The 20131-nt window shown below is 51.8% G+C and overlaps 2 protein-coding genes across 3 annotated transcripts in view; one reads left to right on the top strand and one right to left on the bottom strand.

Annotated features, from left to right (window-relative positions):
* LOC115078357 (killer cell lectin-like receptor subfamily B member 1B allele C) overlaps nucleotides 1-20131 on the bottom strand; it is a 359813-nt gene that overhangs the window by 20931 nt on the left and 318751 nt on the right. The window lies entirely within an intron of this gene.
* The window catches only part of LOC115078467 (C-type lectin domain family 2 member D-like), a 33999-nt gene continuing 33073 nt past the window's right edge, over nucleotides 19206-20131 (top strand). The window contains exon 1 of the mRNA XM_029581380.1: nucleotides 19206-19302. Coding sequence (XP_029437240.1) covers nucleotides 19206-19302 — 97 coding nt within the window. The remainder of the gene's footprint in view (nucleotides 19303-20131) is intronic.

Here is a 20131-nt window from a genome sequence, read left to right as displayed (position 1 = left end):
CTCCCTCCCAAAAGTCTATCTGCCCTCGTTTTTCCTTCTTTCTCTCAGCGCGGGGTTTGCGACTCGTCCCTGGTTCCTCCACTACTCCCGCCTCCCCGAAGGGAAAAACCTCCCCGATCCCAGGTTCAGCGTCTGAGGTGCCCTGCACCTGGGTCTGGGCTCTAGTAGTCACCAGGGCTTGTTTGTCGGCCAATACCTCTGCGAGAGGCTTCCAGTCGCGCCCCAATAGGAGGGGTACGGGTAATGCTTCGGCCCGGGCGACTTCCAACATCTCCTCATAAGGACCCCACTGTAAAAGGACCTCATACACCGGATGCTTTCTTACGTCCCCATGTACACAACGTATCTGAGCTTCTCCCTTTGGGGCTCAAGATGCGTTCCCGCCCACTTGTGTCACAGTTCTCCCCGAAATCAAGAACTGACTGGTGCCGGTGTCCAAGAGAGCTTGCACTCTATGCCCATTGACCCTAACCCATTGAAAATAGGGGGTTGTTTCCCTGGAGGCTTCTCCTCTACCTGACCTCGGGGGTTGTACATAGCCTACCGTCTCGTGAGGGCATTCCCTCTGGAAGTGCCCCAGTTCCCCACAATGAAAGCACTTGAGGGTCACTGACCTCCTAGGGGGTTCCCAGCCTCGGCCTTGCCCCTCAAGCGGACGGGCTGCCCCCTCTGGCTTCGGGGATCGGTTTCGCCCAGCTACGGGGCCCCCCAAACCTTCTCCCTTTTCCCGAGCGAACTCTCTAGAGGCTTTTATTTTTGTTAAGGCGGGGCTAGCGGCCACGGTGACTTCGGCCTCTAGGTACCTCTCGGCGTTCACAATGGCCTTCTCGAGCCCAGTTACCCCCTGACGTATCACCCAACTCCTCATCTGGGCAGGTAACGCTTCTATATAACGCTCTAGAATAATCATTTCCATAATCTTTGTTACAGTTTTACCCTCGGGCTCTAGCCACCTATATGCCAAGTCCTTCAGGTGCTGAGCCAGGGCCCGAGGTCGATCCCTGGGTTGAAAACACGTAGCCCGAAATTGCCGGCGATACCAGTCTTGGGTCACTCCCAGCTTGTCCAATATAGCATCCTTCAAGACCGAGTAATTGACAGCTTGTTCCGGGGCCAGTGCCCTGTAGGCCGCCTGGGCTGCTCCGGTTAAACAGGGTGCTAATCGGGCAGTCCACTGTTCGCGGGGCCAACCCGCAACGCTAGCCACCCTCTCAAAAGTAACGAGAAAGGCCTCGGGATCATCACCAGGCCCCATCTTTTCTAAGTGAATGTTCCAGGGAGCTTCAGTCCGAGCAAGCCCCATTGCTCCCGGAACATGCTAGGAGGTACCTGAGGGTCCTGCGGTAAGCTGGGCCGCCCATAGCTGCGTGACCTTCCGCTGCTCATCCAGAAGTTGTAGCAGGGGTCGTTGTTGCTGCTGCTGTTGTTCTATCATCTGTTTCATCAGTTGCTGCATGCCCTCCTGCTGCTGCTGCATCTGTGCGGTTAGCCACTTTAATATCTCCTCCGACGCCATCTCTGGAAGAAAACAACAGCGAGACCCAAGTGTGGCCGCTCAACACTCAAGCCCCCCAGTCCCCAAGCAGGGCAAGACCACAGGAAAACAGATGGGTGGAAAAAAAAAGTGAGAGAGAACAACAAAAAATTTTTTTTTTTTTTTTTTTTTTTTAAAAGGTCCCTGCAAGGGTTTAGGTTCTTCATCCCCACCTCCTGGATAATCTATTTTAGTGTTGCCGAGGTACTTTTACCTTCACCCAGGCTAACGAATGCCTTGGTATTTTCAGCTGCTCCTTCCAGGTCCTCTGGACGGCGAGTTCCACACATCCCACTGCTGCCTCCATGTGTGATGGCTCACCGTCCGTGAAGCCTCCATGTGTGATGGCTCACCGTCCGTGAAGCCTCCATGTGTGATGGCTTCACCGTCCGTGAAGCCTCCATGTGTGATGGCTTCACCGTCCGTGAAGCCTCCATGTCTGATGGCTCACCGTCCGTGAAGCCTCCATGTGTGATGGCTCACCGTCCGTGAAGCCTCCATGTGTGATGGCTTCACCGTCCGTGAAGCCTCCATGTGTGATGGCTTCACCGTCCGTGAAGCCTCCATGTGTGATGGCTTCACCGTCCGTGAAGCCTCCATGTGTGATGGCTCACCGTCCGTGAAGCCTCCATGTGTGATGGCTCACCGTCCGTGAAGCCTCCATGTGTGATGGCTTCACCGTCCGTGAAGCCTCCATGTGTGATGGCTTCACCGTCCGTGAAGCCTCCATGTGTGATGGCTTCACCGTCCGTGAAGCCTCCATGTGTGATGGCTCACCGTCCGTGAAGCCTCCATGTGTGATGGCTTCACCGTCCGTGAAGCCTCCATGTGTGATGGCTCACCGTCCGTGAAGCCTCCATGTGTGATGGCTTCACCGTCCGTGAAGCCTCCATGTGTGATGGCTTCACCGTCCGTGAAGCCTCCATGTGTGATGGCTTCACCGTCCGTGAAGCCTCCATGTGTGATGGCTTCACCGTCCGTGAAGCCTCCATGTGTGATGGCTTCACCGTCCGTGAAGCCTCGAACGCCGCTCTTTCATCTCCAGCTCTGAGCCGCCAGCAGTTGCCCCGGTCCCTGGAGTTTGATGGGTTCACGAAACTCCCTGAGCCTGTGCCTCTGCTGGCCCCAGTTTTGCTGGGCTTCGGGGTTCTATTCGGGCAGGGTTGGGGGTAAACAGCCCCCCCAAGCCCCAGAGACAACACAGAGAGAGGGATAGTTCCTTCAAAGCAGTTTAATAAGTAACAACTGGCTGCATTACATGGAGTTTGTCCCCTCCCCCTCCAGCCCTCTGATTCCCTTACAAGCAGTGCTAGTGCAGAGCACTCATTTACCTCCTCTGTTCAGCCCTATTACCAACCCCAACTCCACAGGCCCCTTTAGGGTAAAGCTTATACTTCTCCCCTCCACCTGGATTACTCTGTATCCATGCCTGAACAGGAGGACTCCTCTATCCCCGAACCTACCTCCATCTCCTCCTCCTCTAACTCCGAAGAGCTGGGTTTTTGTGGCCAGTCCCACCAAGGGGGCACGCCCTCTTCCTCCACCTCCATGGACTCATCGGTGTCTGCCTCATTAAGCTCTATGCCTGCCACCTGTTCACCTTCAGGCTTTCCTCCCTTCTCTGGTGGTGTTTCAGGGAAGCTGGGATTCGTAGTCCTTCTCTTCCCCTGCACCCTCTGCTGTCTGGCTCTGGTATTCTTGTTGCTCTTATAGTAGCTTGTCAGCTCCTGCCTGCGGCTGGGCTGCGCTACATCACACAGAGCTACCCATTTTTCTAACATCCTTTCCAATCGTGGGCAGATTCGAAATTGGGCAAAGATTAGACATTTCCACGTTGGAAAGGAAGGATCTTTTAAAACTGAACAAACAATTGCTTTCTTCAAAACCCCCAGCACTGTGCCCTCCAGCAAGGATCTGTTTAGAATTTGACAAATAATCTGATGATGATCCACTAATAATCCAAAATGGACGAGGATCCATCGGGGAGGCCACCGTCTTCAAGTGGTTAATTATCCATTTCTAACATTAACTTAAACTCAGTCCATGTAGATGATCCAGCATTCAACCTACCCTCCCCACTAATCTGACCAACAACGATTGGCAGACTTTGTTGTGTTAAAAACATTTTCTGTTCATAATAATCTGCTAAAACATCACAATCCACATCATTTATGTGATGTTTCCTGGGTTTTCCCACCCTAGATTTAACAATTGCAGACATTGATGTATTCATTTCTTCAGAGTAAAATGCAAAAATAAGCAGCTGCATGGAGGCATTAAACGTAAGCAAAGACCTCATGTGATAGATATGGAGATCTGTAAAAATTGTAAGGTAGCCCCGGGATCTTATCCGCATGGGTTTTGGGACTGTCCATAGGTAAATCCTTTCTGGAAGCAGGTAGTTGGGTTTCTGAGCCAAGTTGTTGTACAAAGTGTTCCGTGCTTTTTAATGACTCCTCCTCACAAGTACCGTTTTGTGATAAAGGAGACAAAAACGTTTTGAGGAAAGGTCTTTAGTGTTTGGAAGGGACAGGACAGACCTTCCCTCTGGCACTGGCGCAATCACCTTCACCTTTGATGCAGATGGACAATATGGCTGGCGCATTACATTTGGGCAATGGAAATCGTTTCTGAATATTTGGCACAAATATATTCAGGGCTCGTCACCCCACGCTAGAAGTTGGGATTTAAATGTCTGAACTTCTGAGGCCTGACAAGAGTTGGGATATTAGAGGTTTGGTGCGCCTGTTAGCACTAACGATGTTCTAGTCATAGGGGCATAAGGGGCCAGTGCTGTCTACGGCTAATTGTTTATATTTTGGTAATTTGGGTGGAGATTCCAGAGAGAGGGAGGAGGGAATGGGCAGGGGGATGGAACAAGGAAAAGAAGAAATTCTGTGACTGTATCATCACCTTCTATGGGAAACATATTGCACTTTGCTGAGACAGTTTGTTGGTTTTATTATCGTTTAATAAAGAAATTATAGATAAAACTTAGGCAAACAGAAAAATCAGAGGAGTGCTAAGGCCTGGTGCTGCCCCCGGAAAGAAAAACAGAAAAATCCACACCCTAAGATGGTGGCCTGGCTTCATATACCAGATACTCCCTTGTACATGGGTAGCAATAGAACTGTACTATTGTTATTGTCTCCTCCCAAAACAGAAGTGGTTTGCTCCTACGAGGGATCTGAGGGTATCCCTACACCTATAAGGCTGTAGGTTTAGTATTGCTGAGTACATAAATTATTAACAGAGCTTTACACTTACATTATCATAAGTACTGTACTAAATAAAAAGTAATAAAATCAAAATGTTCTATAAAAACAAATGCAATGTAAACAATAGCAAAACACGCATTGTAACTTAACCTTAGACCTGGATATAGAAAGGCAGCTTCAGAGTTTAGGGGCAGATTTTAAAACATACGCGCGGGCGTACATTGGTGTGCGCAACCCGGCGGGCACAAATGTACGCCCGATTTTATAACATGTGCGCTCGCAGGTTATAAAATCAGGGATCGGTGCATGCAAGGGGGTGCACGCTAGTGTACCCCCTTGCATGCACCGAGCCCTCGAGGAGCCCCGATGGCTTTACCTGTTCCCTCCTCCCCCACCTTCCCTTCCCTGTCCCGCCCCCCACCCTAAAGAAACCCCTCCCATACCTTTGTTTTGGAAGTTACGCCTGCCGGCAAGTGCCAGCATGCAATCCCCCTGTGCCGGAATCGTCAGCCACACCTCCCGGACCACCCCCGGACCGTCTGCCCTGCCCCCATCCCACCCATTCAGAAAAGCCCTACACGCGTAAATCCTTGAAAATCTGCCCCTTAATATTTAACCTGGTGCAATCAATCATAAGCCTTTTAAATTGGAAGGTTTCAGAAGACCTCTCAATGTTTTTATATCCAATGGCCACGTCAATAGAATAGTTGATTAATGACCTGAGCTTTGTGGTTAGAAAAGGAAAGGAAAACGCAGGTGCTGGAGGGAATTACAAGGGAATCGGCTCTGCTTTTCCACCTGAGTTCGTACAATACCAAGGAGGACACACAAAAGTCTGTCCTGAAGAAGAAGCCGTGCAGACAAAGATAACTGGGTAGAAGGGATGGTGATTTTTGCCTTTTTTGTCATCATCCACTATCCTACTCCCATCCACAGGAGCGGCAGAGTGAGAATTATTTTTAAGACATAGTTTCAGATGGGACATAAAACCTGGCATCATGGGTCAGAAAAACCATCCATCAAGCCCAGTATCCTGGTTCCAACAGTGGTCAATCCAAGTCACAAGTACCTGGCAGGATCCCAAGAGGTAGAAAGATTCCAGGCTGCTTATCCCAAGAATAAGCTGTGGATTTCTGCAACTCCACTTTAATAATGGTTAATGGACTTTTCCTCCAGGAACTTGTCCAAACCTTTTTTAAACACAGCTACACTAACAGCTAGTGTCCTTTAAGATCATGAGAGGTTTTTGGGTACTTGCCAGGTTCTTGTGGCCTGGATTGGCCACTGTTGGAAACGGGATGCTGGGCTTGATGGACCCTTGGTCTGACCCAGCATGGCATGTTCTTATGTGGTCTTGAACGAGTAGATGTGACGCGGTTATTTTCACTTTCGAATAATAGAAGGACTAGGGGGCACTCCATGAAGTTAGCAAGTAGCACATTTAAGACTAATCGGAGAAAATTCTTTTTCACTCAACGCACAATAAAGCTCTGGAATTTGTTGCCAGAGGATGTGGTTAGTGCAGTTAGTGTAGCTGGGTTTAAAAAAGGATTGGATAAGTTCTTGGAGGAGAAGTCCATTAACAGCTATTAATCAAGTTTACTTAGGGAATAGCCACTGCTATTACTGGTATCAGTAGCATGGGATCTTCTTAGTGTTTGGGTAATTGCCAGGTTCTTGTGGCCTGGTTTGGCCTCTGTTGGTGTTATGGCTTGAGGTGTTGGAGTGGATTCTTGGCTACTGCAGCAATGGCCACTCCCACAGGGAGGAGTGCCCGTGAGGAACCGCACTACTAGGCTAGACTCAATACACGTAGACGCAGATGGTAGTATTTATTATACAGCTTGGTGATGCTGCCCAGGAGATGGCAGCAGTGAGATAACCCAGTAGAAGGAGTCCAGGGATCCTCGGCAGAGGAGACCAGTCCCACTCTAGATAGAAGGTAGGCAGCGCGAGGTAGAAGAGGAAGTCCCGGATGCAGGCTCCCAGCGCTGAGCTGTAGGTGAGGCAGACTTGACAATGTTAGATTACTCGCTGGAGTAGAAAGCTGTAGCAATGGAGATCCTGGCAGGCAGAAGGAGCGAGTACCTGGTATCCCAGACAGGCACCTGAAAGAAAGCATTAGGGCCCCCGAGGAGCGGGTACCCAGGTTAGAGGTGAATGGCCCCGGAGGGCGGAGAGAACGTCCAGCGGCAGCAAGGAAGCGGCAGAGCAGCTTAGACCAGAGGCAAATCCCATCCTTGCTAACTCACAGGCCGATACAGTAAAGCGCGGCCGCGGTTACCCTGTTTCTAACCCGCTGTGTAGCCACAATTTGGCCGCGTAAGTCTAACCCGCGATTCACTATCTGTTTTTACCAATCCTTAACGTTTCTTGAAATCGACGCGTATCCCTTTCCGCCCGTGGCACGTATATGAGATGTAAACGCTCCGATTAGCTATTCCCTCCTATACAGTAACGTGCGGCCCGATTATCGCCTTTTTAACCAACTGTTTTGCCGCGTCTTTAACCCGCTAATTTACCGCGTGTACCCTGACCTTGGCGTTAGTGTGGTGAACTTAGCCGCCCAGTCCCAAACCAACCCAATCCACAGAAAGAAATGCTTCTCGCACAAGGGGGAAAAATTATTACAAAAATTAAAGCAAGGCGCAGGGAGAAAATCATTTCTGTATTACGCTCGGGCATCGGCGATTGCCAGCTTGACAAGCGTCAGGCAAGCCCCAGCAGAGAGAGACGAAATTTCACGGGCAAACTTTCCCCCAGCCCCCGCTCACGTGCCCTGGCCGTGGCCACGCAAGCCCCCAGCAGCAGAAGGGCGCCCATGGGTGCCGGCCTCCTGTGCGGGCGCACTGACAGCTCCGGAGCAGCCCCAGTCTTCTCTCCCCTCCTCCCGAGGCGCGCACCGCGGCTCCCCTGCCTCCCGGGGGCAGCCGGCGGCGAGAGCAGCTTCAGCGGCCCGGGGCGGATCGGGCGCTCCCCGTGCGAGGCGCGGCTCCCAGCAGCCCCTGCCGGCGAAGGTGCATGAACGCACGCCGCGACCTGAGCGCCCGGCTGGACGTCCGGGGTCACTGCGTGCGCTCATGCACGTTTGCTGCCTTGAGCGCCCAGATTGGACGTACAGGCGGTGAATTGAACTGCGAGCTCATCGTGCCAAAAAAATTGCACCGGCAGGCAACTTGAAGATTGCCAGATAAAAAAAAAAAAAGCTGCCCTCGGCCGGAGTGATAGGCGGGCAGTGCATCCCCTCCCCCATCAGAGAGAGATGCCCACTTCTGCCAGGAAGTTTTAGCCTGTGGTGCCAGCGTGAAGGATCCCAGCTCACTGACGTGCCTGCCTCTCAGGCACCGTTACAGCCCAGCAGTGCACTCCACGCCCCGGGATCCCCGCCTATTCCGCCGGCTGCCACACAAAAGCGAGTGGCGGAGCCCGGGCTGGGGAGGGGGCGGGCCGGCGGAGGAGCCCCCGGGGCCCGGGCCGGGAAGGGGTGTGTGTGCGCGGGGGGGGCGGGGGCATGGTGGCTCCCCTACCTTTCCTGCATGCGGGGCAGCTCCGGCTCGCCTGCCTCCTTCCCTCTGCTCTGCCGCTCACTGCCTCCCCAGCGCCATCTTGCAGCTTGTGACGTGGGGCACTCACCCCGACCCAAATTTGAATAGGAGCCTTGAGCGCCCAAATTGAACGAACAGGCGGGCGCTCAAGACAGCGAAGGTGCCTGAATGCACGCCGTGACCTGAGCGCCCGGCTGGACGTCCGAGGTCACGGCGTGCGCTCATGCACCTTCGCTGCCTTGAGCGTCCAAATTGCACGTACAGGTGTACAGGCGTGCGCTCATGCACCTTCACCGGCGGGGGCTGCTGGGAGCCGCGCCTCGCATGGAGAGCGCCCGATCCGCCCCGGGCTGCTGAAGCCGCTCTCGCCACCGGCTGCCCCCGGGAGGCAGGGGAGCCGCGGTGCGCCCCTCGGGAGGAGGGGAGAGAGGACTGGGGCTGCTCCGGAGCTGTCAGTGCGCCCGCACGGGAGACCGGCACCCATGGGCGCCCTTCTGCTGCTGGGGGCTTGTGTGGCCACGGCCAGGGCAGGTGAGCGGGGGCTGGGGGAACGTTTGCCCATGAAATTTCGTCTCTCTCTTGCCCGTCTGAAGGAGGGTGCTTTGTTGCGCTCCCTGCCTCTGATCGCCGGCTGCTGGGGCTTGCTGGCGCCGGGCGCTCAAGGCAGCGGGGTCTGTAGGAGAACCATCCACTTTCCTGGTGGAATGACATTTGAAATGACGGGTACCGGCGCACCCTGGATACTGTACGGGCGCTGTATAATGCCCTATACAGTAAAATAGATTGCGCATGCCTACTTCTTCATGGATGTGCTTTGGACGCGGCTTGGATTTGCGTCTCGTTTCGATACTGTATCGAGCGGTAGGTGATCCAAACTGTGCGTGCGGCAAACGAGGGTGCGCCCTCTTTCTACCGCGTCCTTACTGCATCGGCCTGATAGTTTGTTAGCAAACGAAGGGCAGGCTAAATACCCGGATGGTGTGACGTCACTCGAGGGGGACGCCCCCGAGGTTCCTGCCATGACGTGGATAAAGACGTGAGTGGCTGCACACCCTAGGAGACCCTTAGGAGAAACATGTCGAACACCGTCGCCGATCCGGAGACGCCGGGGAGAGCGGCATGAAGACGCGGCAGCAGCCATCTTCCCAAGGCTTGAGGAGAGAGAAGGAAGAAAGGTGAGGCACAGAGGTCAAAGCCGTCTGAGACCAACGGACGCAACAGTTGGAAACAGGATGCTGGGGTTGATGGACCCTTGGTCTGACCCAGCATGGCATGTTCTTATGTTCTTATTTCACCACATCCTCTGGCAATGAATTCCAGAGCTTAGTTATGCATCGAGTAAAAAATATTTTTTCTTATTAGTTTTAAAAGTATCTTAGTAACTTGATTGTGTATGCTGATGAGGTTTTTCTGCTTTAAATTCATAAGCCTGAAGAAAATCAATGGGTTTTATTTACTGAAAACACAGGTTTGACTTCACAGCTGGATTCATTTTCTGGCTGGGGAATATGACTGTGCAGCTTAAAGAAGGAAAATAGCAATTTATGGCCTAATTCAGCAAGGCCCCTTCTAATAGCACAGAAGGGGAGAAGACTTTTAGTGAAGAAGCCGGCCCTACCTCTCATGGAAATGTGGAAATGTGACATTACCCACTCGATTACATTCCAGGCCTGAAAGAAAAGCATTATAAATAGCTTAGAGATGTGGTGTGTCAGGATGATATACCATGACTGAATATGTTTGACCACCACAGGCTGAGGGAGGGGGTGAAAGACCAGGCAGAGACGGTGCTGGGAGGGAGCAGGAGAGGAGAGACGGGGCTGGCTGGCAGTCCTTCACAGGGCTATTTACATGCTGGTTTCTAGGGGTGAACACTGAATTCACTAATGACATATAACTGTGTCTTCATTGTATCTGCTGGCCATGTGTGGACCAGACCACAAACTCTGGGTACCTCCTCCCCCCTGTGCCTTAATCTGGTACTGCCTTGATTTAATTCTTTAATCACCGGATCAAAGCAATGATCAGATGAGTTTCACACCATCTTCCTCTGGTCAGACCTTGCTGCCTCTAGTCCTGCAATGTGCTCTGTTCTTCACTATCACTTCCTGCATTTCAGCAAAGCTTTTGACACTGTCCCGCACAGGAGACTGGTGAATAAAATGAGAAGCTTAGGAGTGAGTGCCGAGGTGGTGGCCTGGATTGCAAACTGGTTGACGGACAGAAGACAATGTGTGATGGTAAATGGAACTCTCTCTGAAGAGAGAGCGGTTTTAAGCGGTGTACCGCAGGGATCGGTGTTGGGACCGGTCCTTTTCAATATCTTTGTGAGCGACATTGCGGAAGGGATAGAAGGTAAGGTATGTCTTTTTGCGGATGACACTAAGATCTGCAACAGAGTGGACACGCCGGAAGGAGTGGAGAGAATGAGACGGGATTTAAGGAAGATGGAAGAGTGGTCGAAGACATGGCAGCTGACATTCAATGCCAAGAAGTGCAGAGTCATGCATATGGGGAGTGGAAATCCGAATGAACTGTATTCGATGGGGGGGGAAAGGCTGATGTGCACGGAGCAGGAGAGAGACCTTGGGGTGATGGTGTCTAATGATCTGAAGTCGGCGAAACAATGTGACAAGGCGATAGCTAAAGCCAGAAGAATGCTGGGCTGCATAGAGAGAGGAATATCGAGTAAGAAAAGGGAAGTGATTATCCCCCTGTACAGGTCCTTGGTGAGACCTCACCTGGAGTATTGTGTTCAGTTCTGGAGACCGTATCTCCGAAGAGACAGAGACAAGATGGAGGCGGTCCAGAGAAGGGTGACCAAAAAGGTGGAAGGTCTTCATCAAATGACTTATGAGGAGAGATTGAAGAATCTAAATATGTACACCCTGGAGGAAAGGAGGAGCAGAGGTGATATGATACAGACTTTCAGATACTTGAAAGGTTTTAATGATCCAATGACAACGACAAACCTTTTCCATAGGAAAAAAATCAGCAGAACCAGGGGTCACGATTTGAAGCTCCAGGGAGGAAGATTCAGAACCAATGTCAGGAAGTATTTCTTCACGGAGAGGGTGGTGGATGCCTGGAATGCCCTTCCGAAGGAAGTGGTGAAGACCAGAACTGTGAAGGACTTCAAAGGGGCGTGGGATAAACACTGTGGATCCATAAAATCAAGAGGCCGTCAATAAAGAGTGGGTGGCTCGCCAGAATGACGGCTACTGCCTGGAGATAATACCCTTATTCAATAAACATACACATGGTTACTGTGACTCCAACATCACTCTAAGCTACAACAGCAAGAGGAAATGTGGAAAAAAGGATTCGCACTCACAAAGTGGGGAGTAGCTGGCTTGTTACGGCGGTTACTACCCCAAACCAAATAAGCCTGATACTTCACTTTCAATACATATCCAGCATAGCTCTCTGCTTCAACAGCAGGGGAGAAGAAAAACTGATACTTCACGCATAGCTCTCTGCTTCAACGGCAGGGGAGAAGAAAAACTGATACTTCACGCATATCCAGCATAGCTCTCTGCTTCAACGGCAGGGGAGAAGAAAAAAGGATTCGCACTCACAAAGCGGGGAGTAGCTGGCTTGTTACGGCGGTTACTACCCCAAACCAAATAAGCCTGATACTTCACTTTCAATGCATATCCTGCTTCAACCGCAGGGGAGAAGAAAAACTGATACTTCACGCATATCCAGCATAGCTCTCTACTTCAACGGCAGGGGAGAAGAAAAACAACCAATAAGGGCTGAATAACACAGTCTGGGTAAAACAAATAAACATGGGTGTAGCTTGCTTATTGCGGCAGTTACTACCCCTACTACCCCTAACTAATCAAGCTTGATATTTCACTTGGTTGCAGCTCCATCACTGCTCTCTATATTAATGGTGGGGGTGGAAGGGAAATAGAACCAAAGAGCTAAGAGAAACAGATAAGTATGAGAAAAAAATGTGAAGCTTGCTGGGCAGACTGGATGGGCCGTTTGGTCTTCTTCTGCCGTCATTTCTATGTTTCTATGTTTCTATGCACTAGAGTCTCCATTCACTTTCCCACCATCAAAGTTAGACTAACCAGCCTATGGTTTCCTTCTCCTTATGAAGAAAGGCCTCAAGATGAGTGCCATGATCAGATGCAGCCTGGAATGGAAAACTTTGTTATGTCAGCATACCACTGTCCACGCAGAGTCCCCTTTCAATCTCTTTTTTTCCGTGGTGTTAGTTGCCTCGCAGTTTAGATCTCTGCTCTTGTGGTAAATATTTTCGGCAAATTTTTTTCCCGTTCTTCATCGTTGGGTCCTCCTTCTCCGATTGGTGTCCCATAGCAGGTTTATTTATTTGTTATTTATTTATTTATTTATTTATTCTTTCCTAGCTGTCGATTCCTGGTGTATCACTCCTCAGGGGCTGCCAGCCATCGACCAATTGGCAGATATTTTTCATGGTGTCATCTGGTTTTTGGCGGTGCCTCCAGTGCCCGCAGACCATGTCGATTACTGCTCCACACGATGTTTGCATCCTCTGCCTGGGGGTATCGCACGATGTCCGAGGGTGTCAGCTGTGCGATCAGATGACCCCCCCAAGGGACGTCATGCTTGCCTGGATAAGATGGAGAAAGTCTTTGGTTCCAAAATGTCTACTTCATCCACGCCGGCATCAGAGATGTCAACGCCTGGGGGCCGAGGGGAACATAAGAACATGCCATACTGGGTCAGACCAAGGGTCCATCAAGCCCAGCATCCTGTTTCCAACAGTGGCCAATCCAGGCCATAAGAACCTGGCAAGTACCCAAAAACTAAGTCTATTCCATGTTACCATTGCTAATGGCAGTGGCTATTCTCTAAGTGAACTTAATAGCAGGTAATGGACTTCTCCAAGAACGTATCCAATCCTTTTTTAAACACAGCTATACTAACTGCACTAACCACATCTTCTGGCAACAAATTCCAGAGTTTAATTGTGCGTTGAGTGAAAAAGAACCTTCTCCGATTAGTTTTAAATGTGCCACATGCTAACTTCATGGAGTGCCCCCTAGTCTTTCTATTATCCGAAAGAGTAAATAACCGATTCACATCTACCCGTTCTAGACCTCTCACCTCTGTATACTCTGTCCCTAACTACTCCCCCGGCAAGTTTGTCCAGGGAAAGAGGGGCAGGTGATAGGCCATTCCCAATGTCGATGCTCTTGAAAACATCAGGATCTTCAGCTTCCTTGGCACTGGGGAAAGACTGGGCTGAGTATTGTAAGAAATCCTGCAAGTATTATTTATTATTTATCGTGTTGACTTCATGTCGATTTATGGCCGGTGGCTGTCGGCACTCGTCCCTGGAGCTGCCATCGAAGCAACCCTGTGGTGAGGAGGCCCCATCCTCTGATAAACCCAGGAGTCCCAGGTGTTCCCCACCGATATTGGTGCCAGGCTTCGAGGAGACTCCGGTGGCACCTCATCCCCGTCCATCAATCCTAGCTTCATCGGACTTCCAGGAGGAGTTGGACCGCAGGCTACAGAGTGCGGTGCTCTGAGCCCTGTGGGGCATCGAACTGTCCCTGGCACCGGCCCCCATACCGGTGCTGGATCCTTCCCCTGCTCTATTGGAGCCCCTGCTCGAGTGTCTGGATGTCCTTCTCAGTGTTCTTCCGATGTGACCAGTGCCAGGGGGGTCCTTGATTCCCCAACAGCCACCAATACCCCCTCCAGAGCAATTCCCATTATTGGGTTCTCCAAGGAGGATTTGTTGCAGCCACTGGCACCGTTGGGTCCTTTGGTCCCAAGGCCACAGTTCCCCGAGCTCTAGCCTTGGCCATCAGGAACCTCATGTGCTCTTGCCGCCCTCAAGGCCACCGGTGCCTTCAGTGCCCTGAGGAGCTTGGACAGGGCCCACCTAAGCAGGCCTCCCAGGGCCCTTAGCAAGGAAGAGGGCCTATATGAACCCTGGGGAGATGATACTTCGAAGTCTTCCTTTGAGGACTCTGGTGATCTCCTATTGGACCCTTTGCCACCAGATGAAAGGCGTAGGTCTTCCCCAGAAGATCTCTCATTTGCTGGTTTCTTCCAGGCCACGGCCAAAGCCATCCCCTTCTAGCTCCTCACAGAGGAGGATGCTTGACATAAGATGGTGGAAGTTCTCCAGTTTGTTGCCCCAAAGGAGATAATGGCCGTCCCAGTCCACAATATCTTTAAGGAACTTCTCAGGATCTGGGAACATCCAGTATCAATCCTCCAGTAAATAGGAAGGCAGATGCCATCTACTTTATTCAACAGTTGTTGATTTGAGAGGCGCCATCTCCCTCACCAGTCGGTGGTGGTAGAGTCTGCTCTCAAAAAAGCCAAGTGCTCCCATACCCATGTCTCCACCCCTCTGGGCCAGGATCACAGGGTACTGGATGCCCTAGGTAGAAATGTATTTCAGGGTGCTATGCTCATCACTCGTATCGCCTTCTACCATTTGTATATGACCCAATTTAACCAGAACCTGTGGAAACAGGTCCAGGAGCTTTCAGAATGCCTGCCACAACAGTAACAAGATGCGTTCTCTGCAGTGGTACAACAGAGTCTAGAGGCAGGAAAACATGAGGTGAGGTCCACCTGCGATGTCTTCGAGACAGCAGCGAGAATGGCTGCAGTGGGCATGGGCACCTGTAGGATGGCCTGGCTCTGCGCCTCAGACCTATGCCAGGAGGTCCAGGAGAAGCTGGCTGATCTGCCCTGCAGGGGAGAGAATCTCTTTGGGGATAAGATCAGGGATGGGGTAGCCCAATTGAAGGACCACCATAAGACCCTTCAACAGCTATTGGCTAGTGCTTCTGATCTGCCATCCTCTGTCAGAAAGTCATCACAACAAAGCTTGAGGAAATCCTTCTACCATCAAAGGAAGTATTACCCTTCCACCTCCCAGCACACATACCCTGCGCTGGTTCCAGGGGTCATTCTCGCAAGCAGCAGACCCCCAGGCCTCAGCCAGCCCCCCAGCAGAGCCCTGCCATGGGGTTTTGATTGGGGGCGAGGGAGCATGAGTCTGCCCATCATACCTTCAGCATCCTGCCCTCCAGTAGGGGGCAGGCTACTTCGCTTCACCCACCACTGGCCATTCATTACATCAGACCGGTGGGTTCTCACAATCATCTGCCGTGGGTATCTGCTAAATTTCAGGGAAATCACTATGAACCTTCCTCCATGTCCGTTGTGGGGTTCGTCCGCTCTGCAGGAAATATTTTTGATAGAGCTCTCCGCCCTTCTAATAGCAGGAGCGATAGAACCTCTTCCCTTCTACCAACAGGGCCAAGGGTTCTATTCAAGGTATTTCCTGATACCAAAGATATCTAGGAGACTACACCTCATTCTCTATCGGATAACCTTTAACAAATTCCTTCAGAGGGAAAAGTTCAAAATGATCTCTGGGCACCCTGATCCCTCTCCACTGGCTCTGCTCCCTCAGCCTCACCCACATTGCAATCTTCCCGAGTCTCAGAAAGTATCTTCACTTTGTGGTAGGAGAAGATCACTACCAGTATGGAGTGCTGCTGTTTAACCTGGCCTCAGCCCCCTCAGGTCTTCAACAAGTGGTGGGGGTGCACCTCAGACATCAGGGGGTACATGTGTTCCCCTAACTGGATGACTGGCTGATTAAAAATGCCTCCCAGCAGGGAGCGCTACAGTCTTCACATCTGACCATCCCGGTGCTGCATTCTCTGGAGTTTGTCATCAATTACCCCAAGTCCCACCTCTGCCCCTCATTCCATCTGGAGCCAGACTGGACGCTGCTCAGACCAAGGCGTATTTTCCCCTAGTTTGGGCTCTTGCCCTCTCATCGCTGGTCAGCTGGCTTAGTGTGCAGCAGTCAACAGGTTCCTGCCCGTCTGCTGCTTCATCTGTTTGGCCCTATGGCTGCCTCTGTCCATGTCACTCCGTTGTTCCACCTCTGTATGCACAGAGCGCAGTGGACATTACGATCACAATGGCTATGGCATCCCAGGACCTCGAGGCTCGTGTCTCCATCATGGCACCTCTGCAGGCCTCCTTTTCCTGGTAGGAGAATCTCTCCAATCTTGAGCAGGAGACCAGTTTTCAGGCTGCCCCACCTCAGGTAGTACTTACCACTGATGCCTCCCCCCATGGTTGGGGAGCCTATGTGGACAACCTTCACACGTAGGGTCAGTGAATGGCTCAGGAATGTCAGATAAACGTCCTGGAGCTTCAGGAGATTTGTTACACTCTTTGGACATTTCAGGACCGCTTGTCCCACAAGGCAGAGCTGATATGGACAGACAATCAGGTAGCAATGTGGTACATCAACAAACAGGAGGCACTGGGTCATTCCTCCTCTGTCAGGAGGCGATACAGATTTGGTCCTGGGCTCTGTCACAGGGCATGTGCCCGAGAGCGATGTACCTAGTCAGAAGAATGAACTTGCTGGTGGCCTGCCTGAGCCGTACGTTTCAGCCACACGACTGGTCCTTGAATCCAGCCTGGATCTTCTACCTGTGAGGAACTCTGAATGTGGATCTCTTTCCCTCCCCCTGCAGCTGCAAGGTCAGCAACTTCTTTTCCACATTCAGGACAGACGGACTTCCAGCCTCAGACGCCTTTGCCCAACAATGGGGCATAGGTCTCCTGTACATTTATCCTCCTCTTCTGCTGATCATGAAGACTCTCTTGAAGCTCCAGCAAGACCAGGGGGACCATGATTCTTGTAGCCCCTTATTGGCCCAGCCAGGTCTGGATCCTGCTTCTTCAGGATCTGTCAGAGAACCCATCCATCTAGGGACCTCTCCCGATCTAATCACACAGGATCGGAGCAAACTGCGCTATCCAAACCTCCAAGAATTAGCCTTAACGGCCTGGATGTTGAGCGCCTAGTCCTTCAGTCCCTGGACCTATCTGATGATGTGTCTCAGGTGCTGGTCGCTTCCAGGAAGTCTTACCACTGAAGTGGGGGAGGTTTTCTGTCTGATGCAAGGGACATGGCTTAGATCTATTCACCTGCCACACTCTGAGGTTCTTGGACTATTTGTGGCACCTTTCCGAGGCTGGGCTTAAAATCACCTCAGGGTGTACCCGAGTGCCGTCAGTGCTTACCATCGAGGTGTGGCTGGCACACGCATCTCTGTTCAGCCCATAGGAGGACACTTTATATGGGGCCTGCTTCAACTGAAGGCCCCCCCCCAAGGCCTCCTATTGTGTCCTGGGACCTCAATGTTGTGTTAGGCTGAAAGGGATGGTGCATGAGTCACACTATGTACATTGCGATCTGAAATTCCTCACCTGGAAGGTTCTATTCCTGGTGGTAATCCCTTCGGCGCGCAGGGTTAATGAGCTTCAGGCTTTGGTTACTTATCTGCCCTACACTAAGTTCTTTCATGACAGGGTGGTGATCCCTATGCATTCCTAGTTCCTACCTAAGGTGGTGACTGATTTTCACCTCATTCAGTCCATTGTTCTGCCCACCTTTTTTCCAAGGCCCCATTCACACCAGGACAAACGGCTTTACACATCTTGGATTGCAAGAGGGCCCTAGCCTTCTGTTTAGAATGCACAGCAGGCCACAGACGATCCACTCGGTTCTGCATAGCTTTTGATAAGAATAGATTAGCAGTTGCGTGGTTCATCCTCAATGCCTTTCTTACGGGTCGATACAGTACAGTGTGCTCTAACAGAGTTAACCCTGTTAACCCTCTATTGGACACGTATTTTCGACACGCTAGTGTTACCCCTTATTTAGTAAGGGGCAGAAAACGCGCGTCCAACCCCCCCGAACCTATTAGCGCCCGCAACATGCAAATATATGTTGATGGCCCTATTAGGTATTCCCGTGCGATACAGAAAGCAAAATATGCAGCCAAGTCCAAAGGAAGGAGCTAGTTTCTGCCGGCACCGGGAAAGTGCACAGAAAAGCAGTAAAAAACTGCTTTTCTGTGCACCCTCCGACTTAATATCATGGCGATATTAAGTCAGAGGTCCCAAAAGTTACCAAAAGTTAAAAAAAAAAAAATTTGAAGTCGGCTCACGGGTTGAAAACCAGATGCTTGATTTTGCCGGCATCCGTTTTCCGAACCCATGGCTGTCAGCGGGCTCGAGAACCGATGCCGACAAAATTGAGCGTCAAACTCGCTGACAGCCGCTGCTCCGAGCCAAAAGGAGGCGCTAGGGATGTGCTAGTGTCCCTAGCGCCTCCTTTTACCTGTTTTTACCGCCGGGCCTAATTTGCATAGTGAATCGCGTGCCCAGGAGAGCGGCCTATGCACGAGCAGGGACTTTACTATATCGGCCCATCTGGTAGAAATTCCTCACACTAAGACTGGAGCTGAGGTTTGCCCATTTGGCCTTAATGTAAAACCCCTCATTTGGCAGGTTTAGCAGTTTGGGAGGGGAGAAGGTAAAGAAACCCTGAATGGCCGAGCAGTTTCCCTGCTGTCACTGCTTTCAGTTCTCCTCCATCCTCCCAGCCTGCAAGGCTTCCAGGACTGTGACCTGTGTGTGACTCCTCTGTCCCTCCAGACCTACTGACCGTCACTGACAGGGGCTCCCCCGGACATCAGTGCTAAGTACCAGGGCCACAACTGCCCCTTCCCCAGGTGACCTCCTAACTAAGATAAAAGAGACCGGGTCTGGGGGTCACAAAGTGTCTGGGGAGAGCCTGGGAGCTCTGGCAATTCTTACTCTGCCTTAACAAGAGAAGTTTAGGATGAGCTCCCTCCTCCACCCTCCAATTCTGCTGCTCTCCCCATCTCTCACATTCCTCCCCTATAGAAGAGAAACTGCAGCCACAGCTCACTTTCTGCTAAATCTGTAACAAGAAGTCCCACCCTCCCTCTGAGGTCTAAGAATGGAAACTGCCAGAAGCAGAGTCAGAAAGACATCCAAAGAGGGAGAGAGAGCGAGAGGGAGAGAGAGCGCGCGAGCATGGAGCAGGGGGCAGATCCTGTCACATCCCCTCCAGATGAGGAATTTCTACCCAACAGAGGCACCAGGGACGCAGAAACCTCCAGGAGCCACCATGGTAAGAGCTCTCTCTCTCTGTCACTAACTCTGAGAGAGCTCCAGAGACTGAGACTGTCAGAGAGAGAGAGGACACATGCACTCACTGCCTTACTGCTCCCCCTCACTCTCACATCTGAGACCCTCAGAGACAGGAGAGGGGCAGTCACTGCCTTACTGCTCCCCTCACCTGAGACCCTCAGAGAGAGGAGAGGGGCAGTCCCTGCCTTACTGCTCCCCTCATTCTCACACCTGAGACCCTCAGAGACAGGAGGGGGCACTCACTGCCTTACTGCTCCCCCTCACTCTCACACCTGAGACCCTGAGAGACAGGAAAGGGGCAGTCACTGCCTTACTGCTCCCCCTCACTCTCACACCTGAGACCCTGAGAGACAGGAGAGGGGCAGTCACTGCCTTACTGCTCCCCCTCACTCTCACACCTGAGACCCTGAGAGACAGGAGAGGGGCAGTCACTGCCTTACTGCTCCCCCTCACTCTCACACCTGAGACCCTCAGATGGAGGAGAGGGGCAGTCACTGTCTTACTGCTCCCCTCACTCTCACACCTGAGACCCTCAGATGGAGGAGAGGGGCAGTCACTGCCTTACTGCTCCCCCTCACACCTGAGACCCTCAGAGAGAGGAGAGGGGCGGTCACTGCCTTACTGCTCCCCTCACTCTCACACCTGAGACCCTCAGAGAGAGGAGAGGGGCGGTCACTGCCTTACTGCTCCCCTCACTCTCACACCTGAGACCCTCAGAGAGAGGAGAGGGGTGGTCACTGCCTTACTGCTCCCCTCACTCTCACACCTGAGACCCTCAGAGAGAGGAGAGGGGCGGTCACTGCCTTACT

This window comes from Rhinatrema bivittatum, chromosome 16, assembly GCF_901001135.1.
Source record: "Rhinatrema bivittatum chromosome 16, aRhiBiv1.1, whole genome shotgun sequence".
In the NCBI taxonomy this organism is placed as follows: Eukaryota; Metazoa; Chordata; class Amphibia; order Gymnophiona; family Rhinatrematidae; genus Rhinatrema; species Rhinatrema bivittatum.
This window is presented reverse-complemented; position numbering and strand designations above follow the sequence as displayed.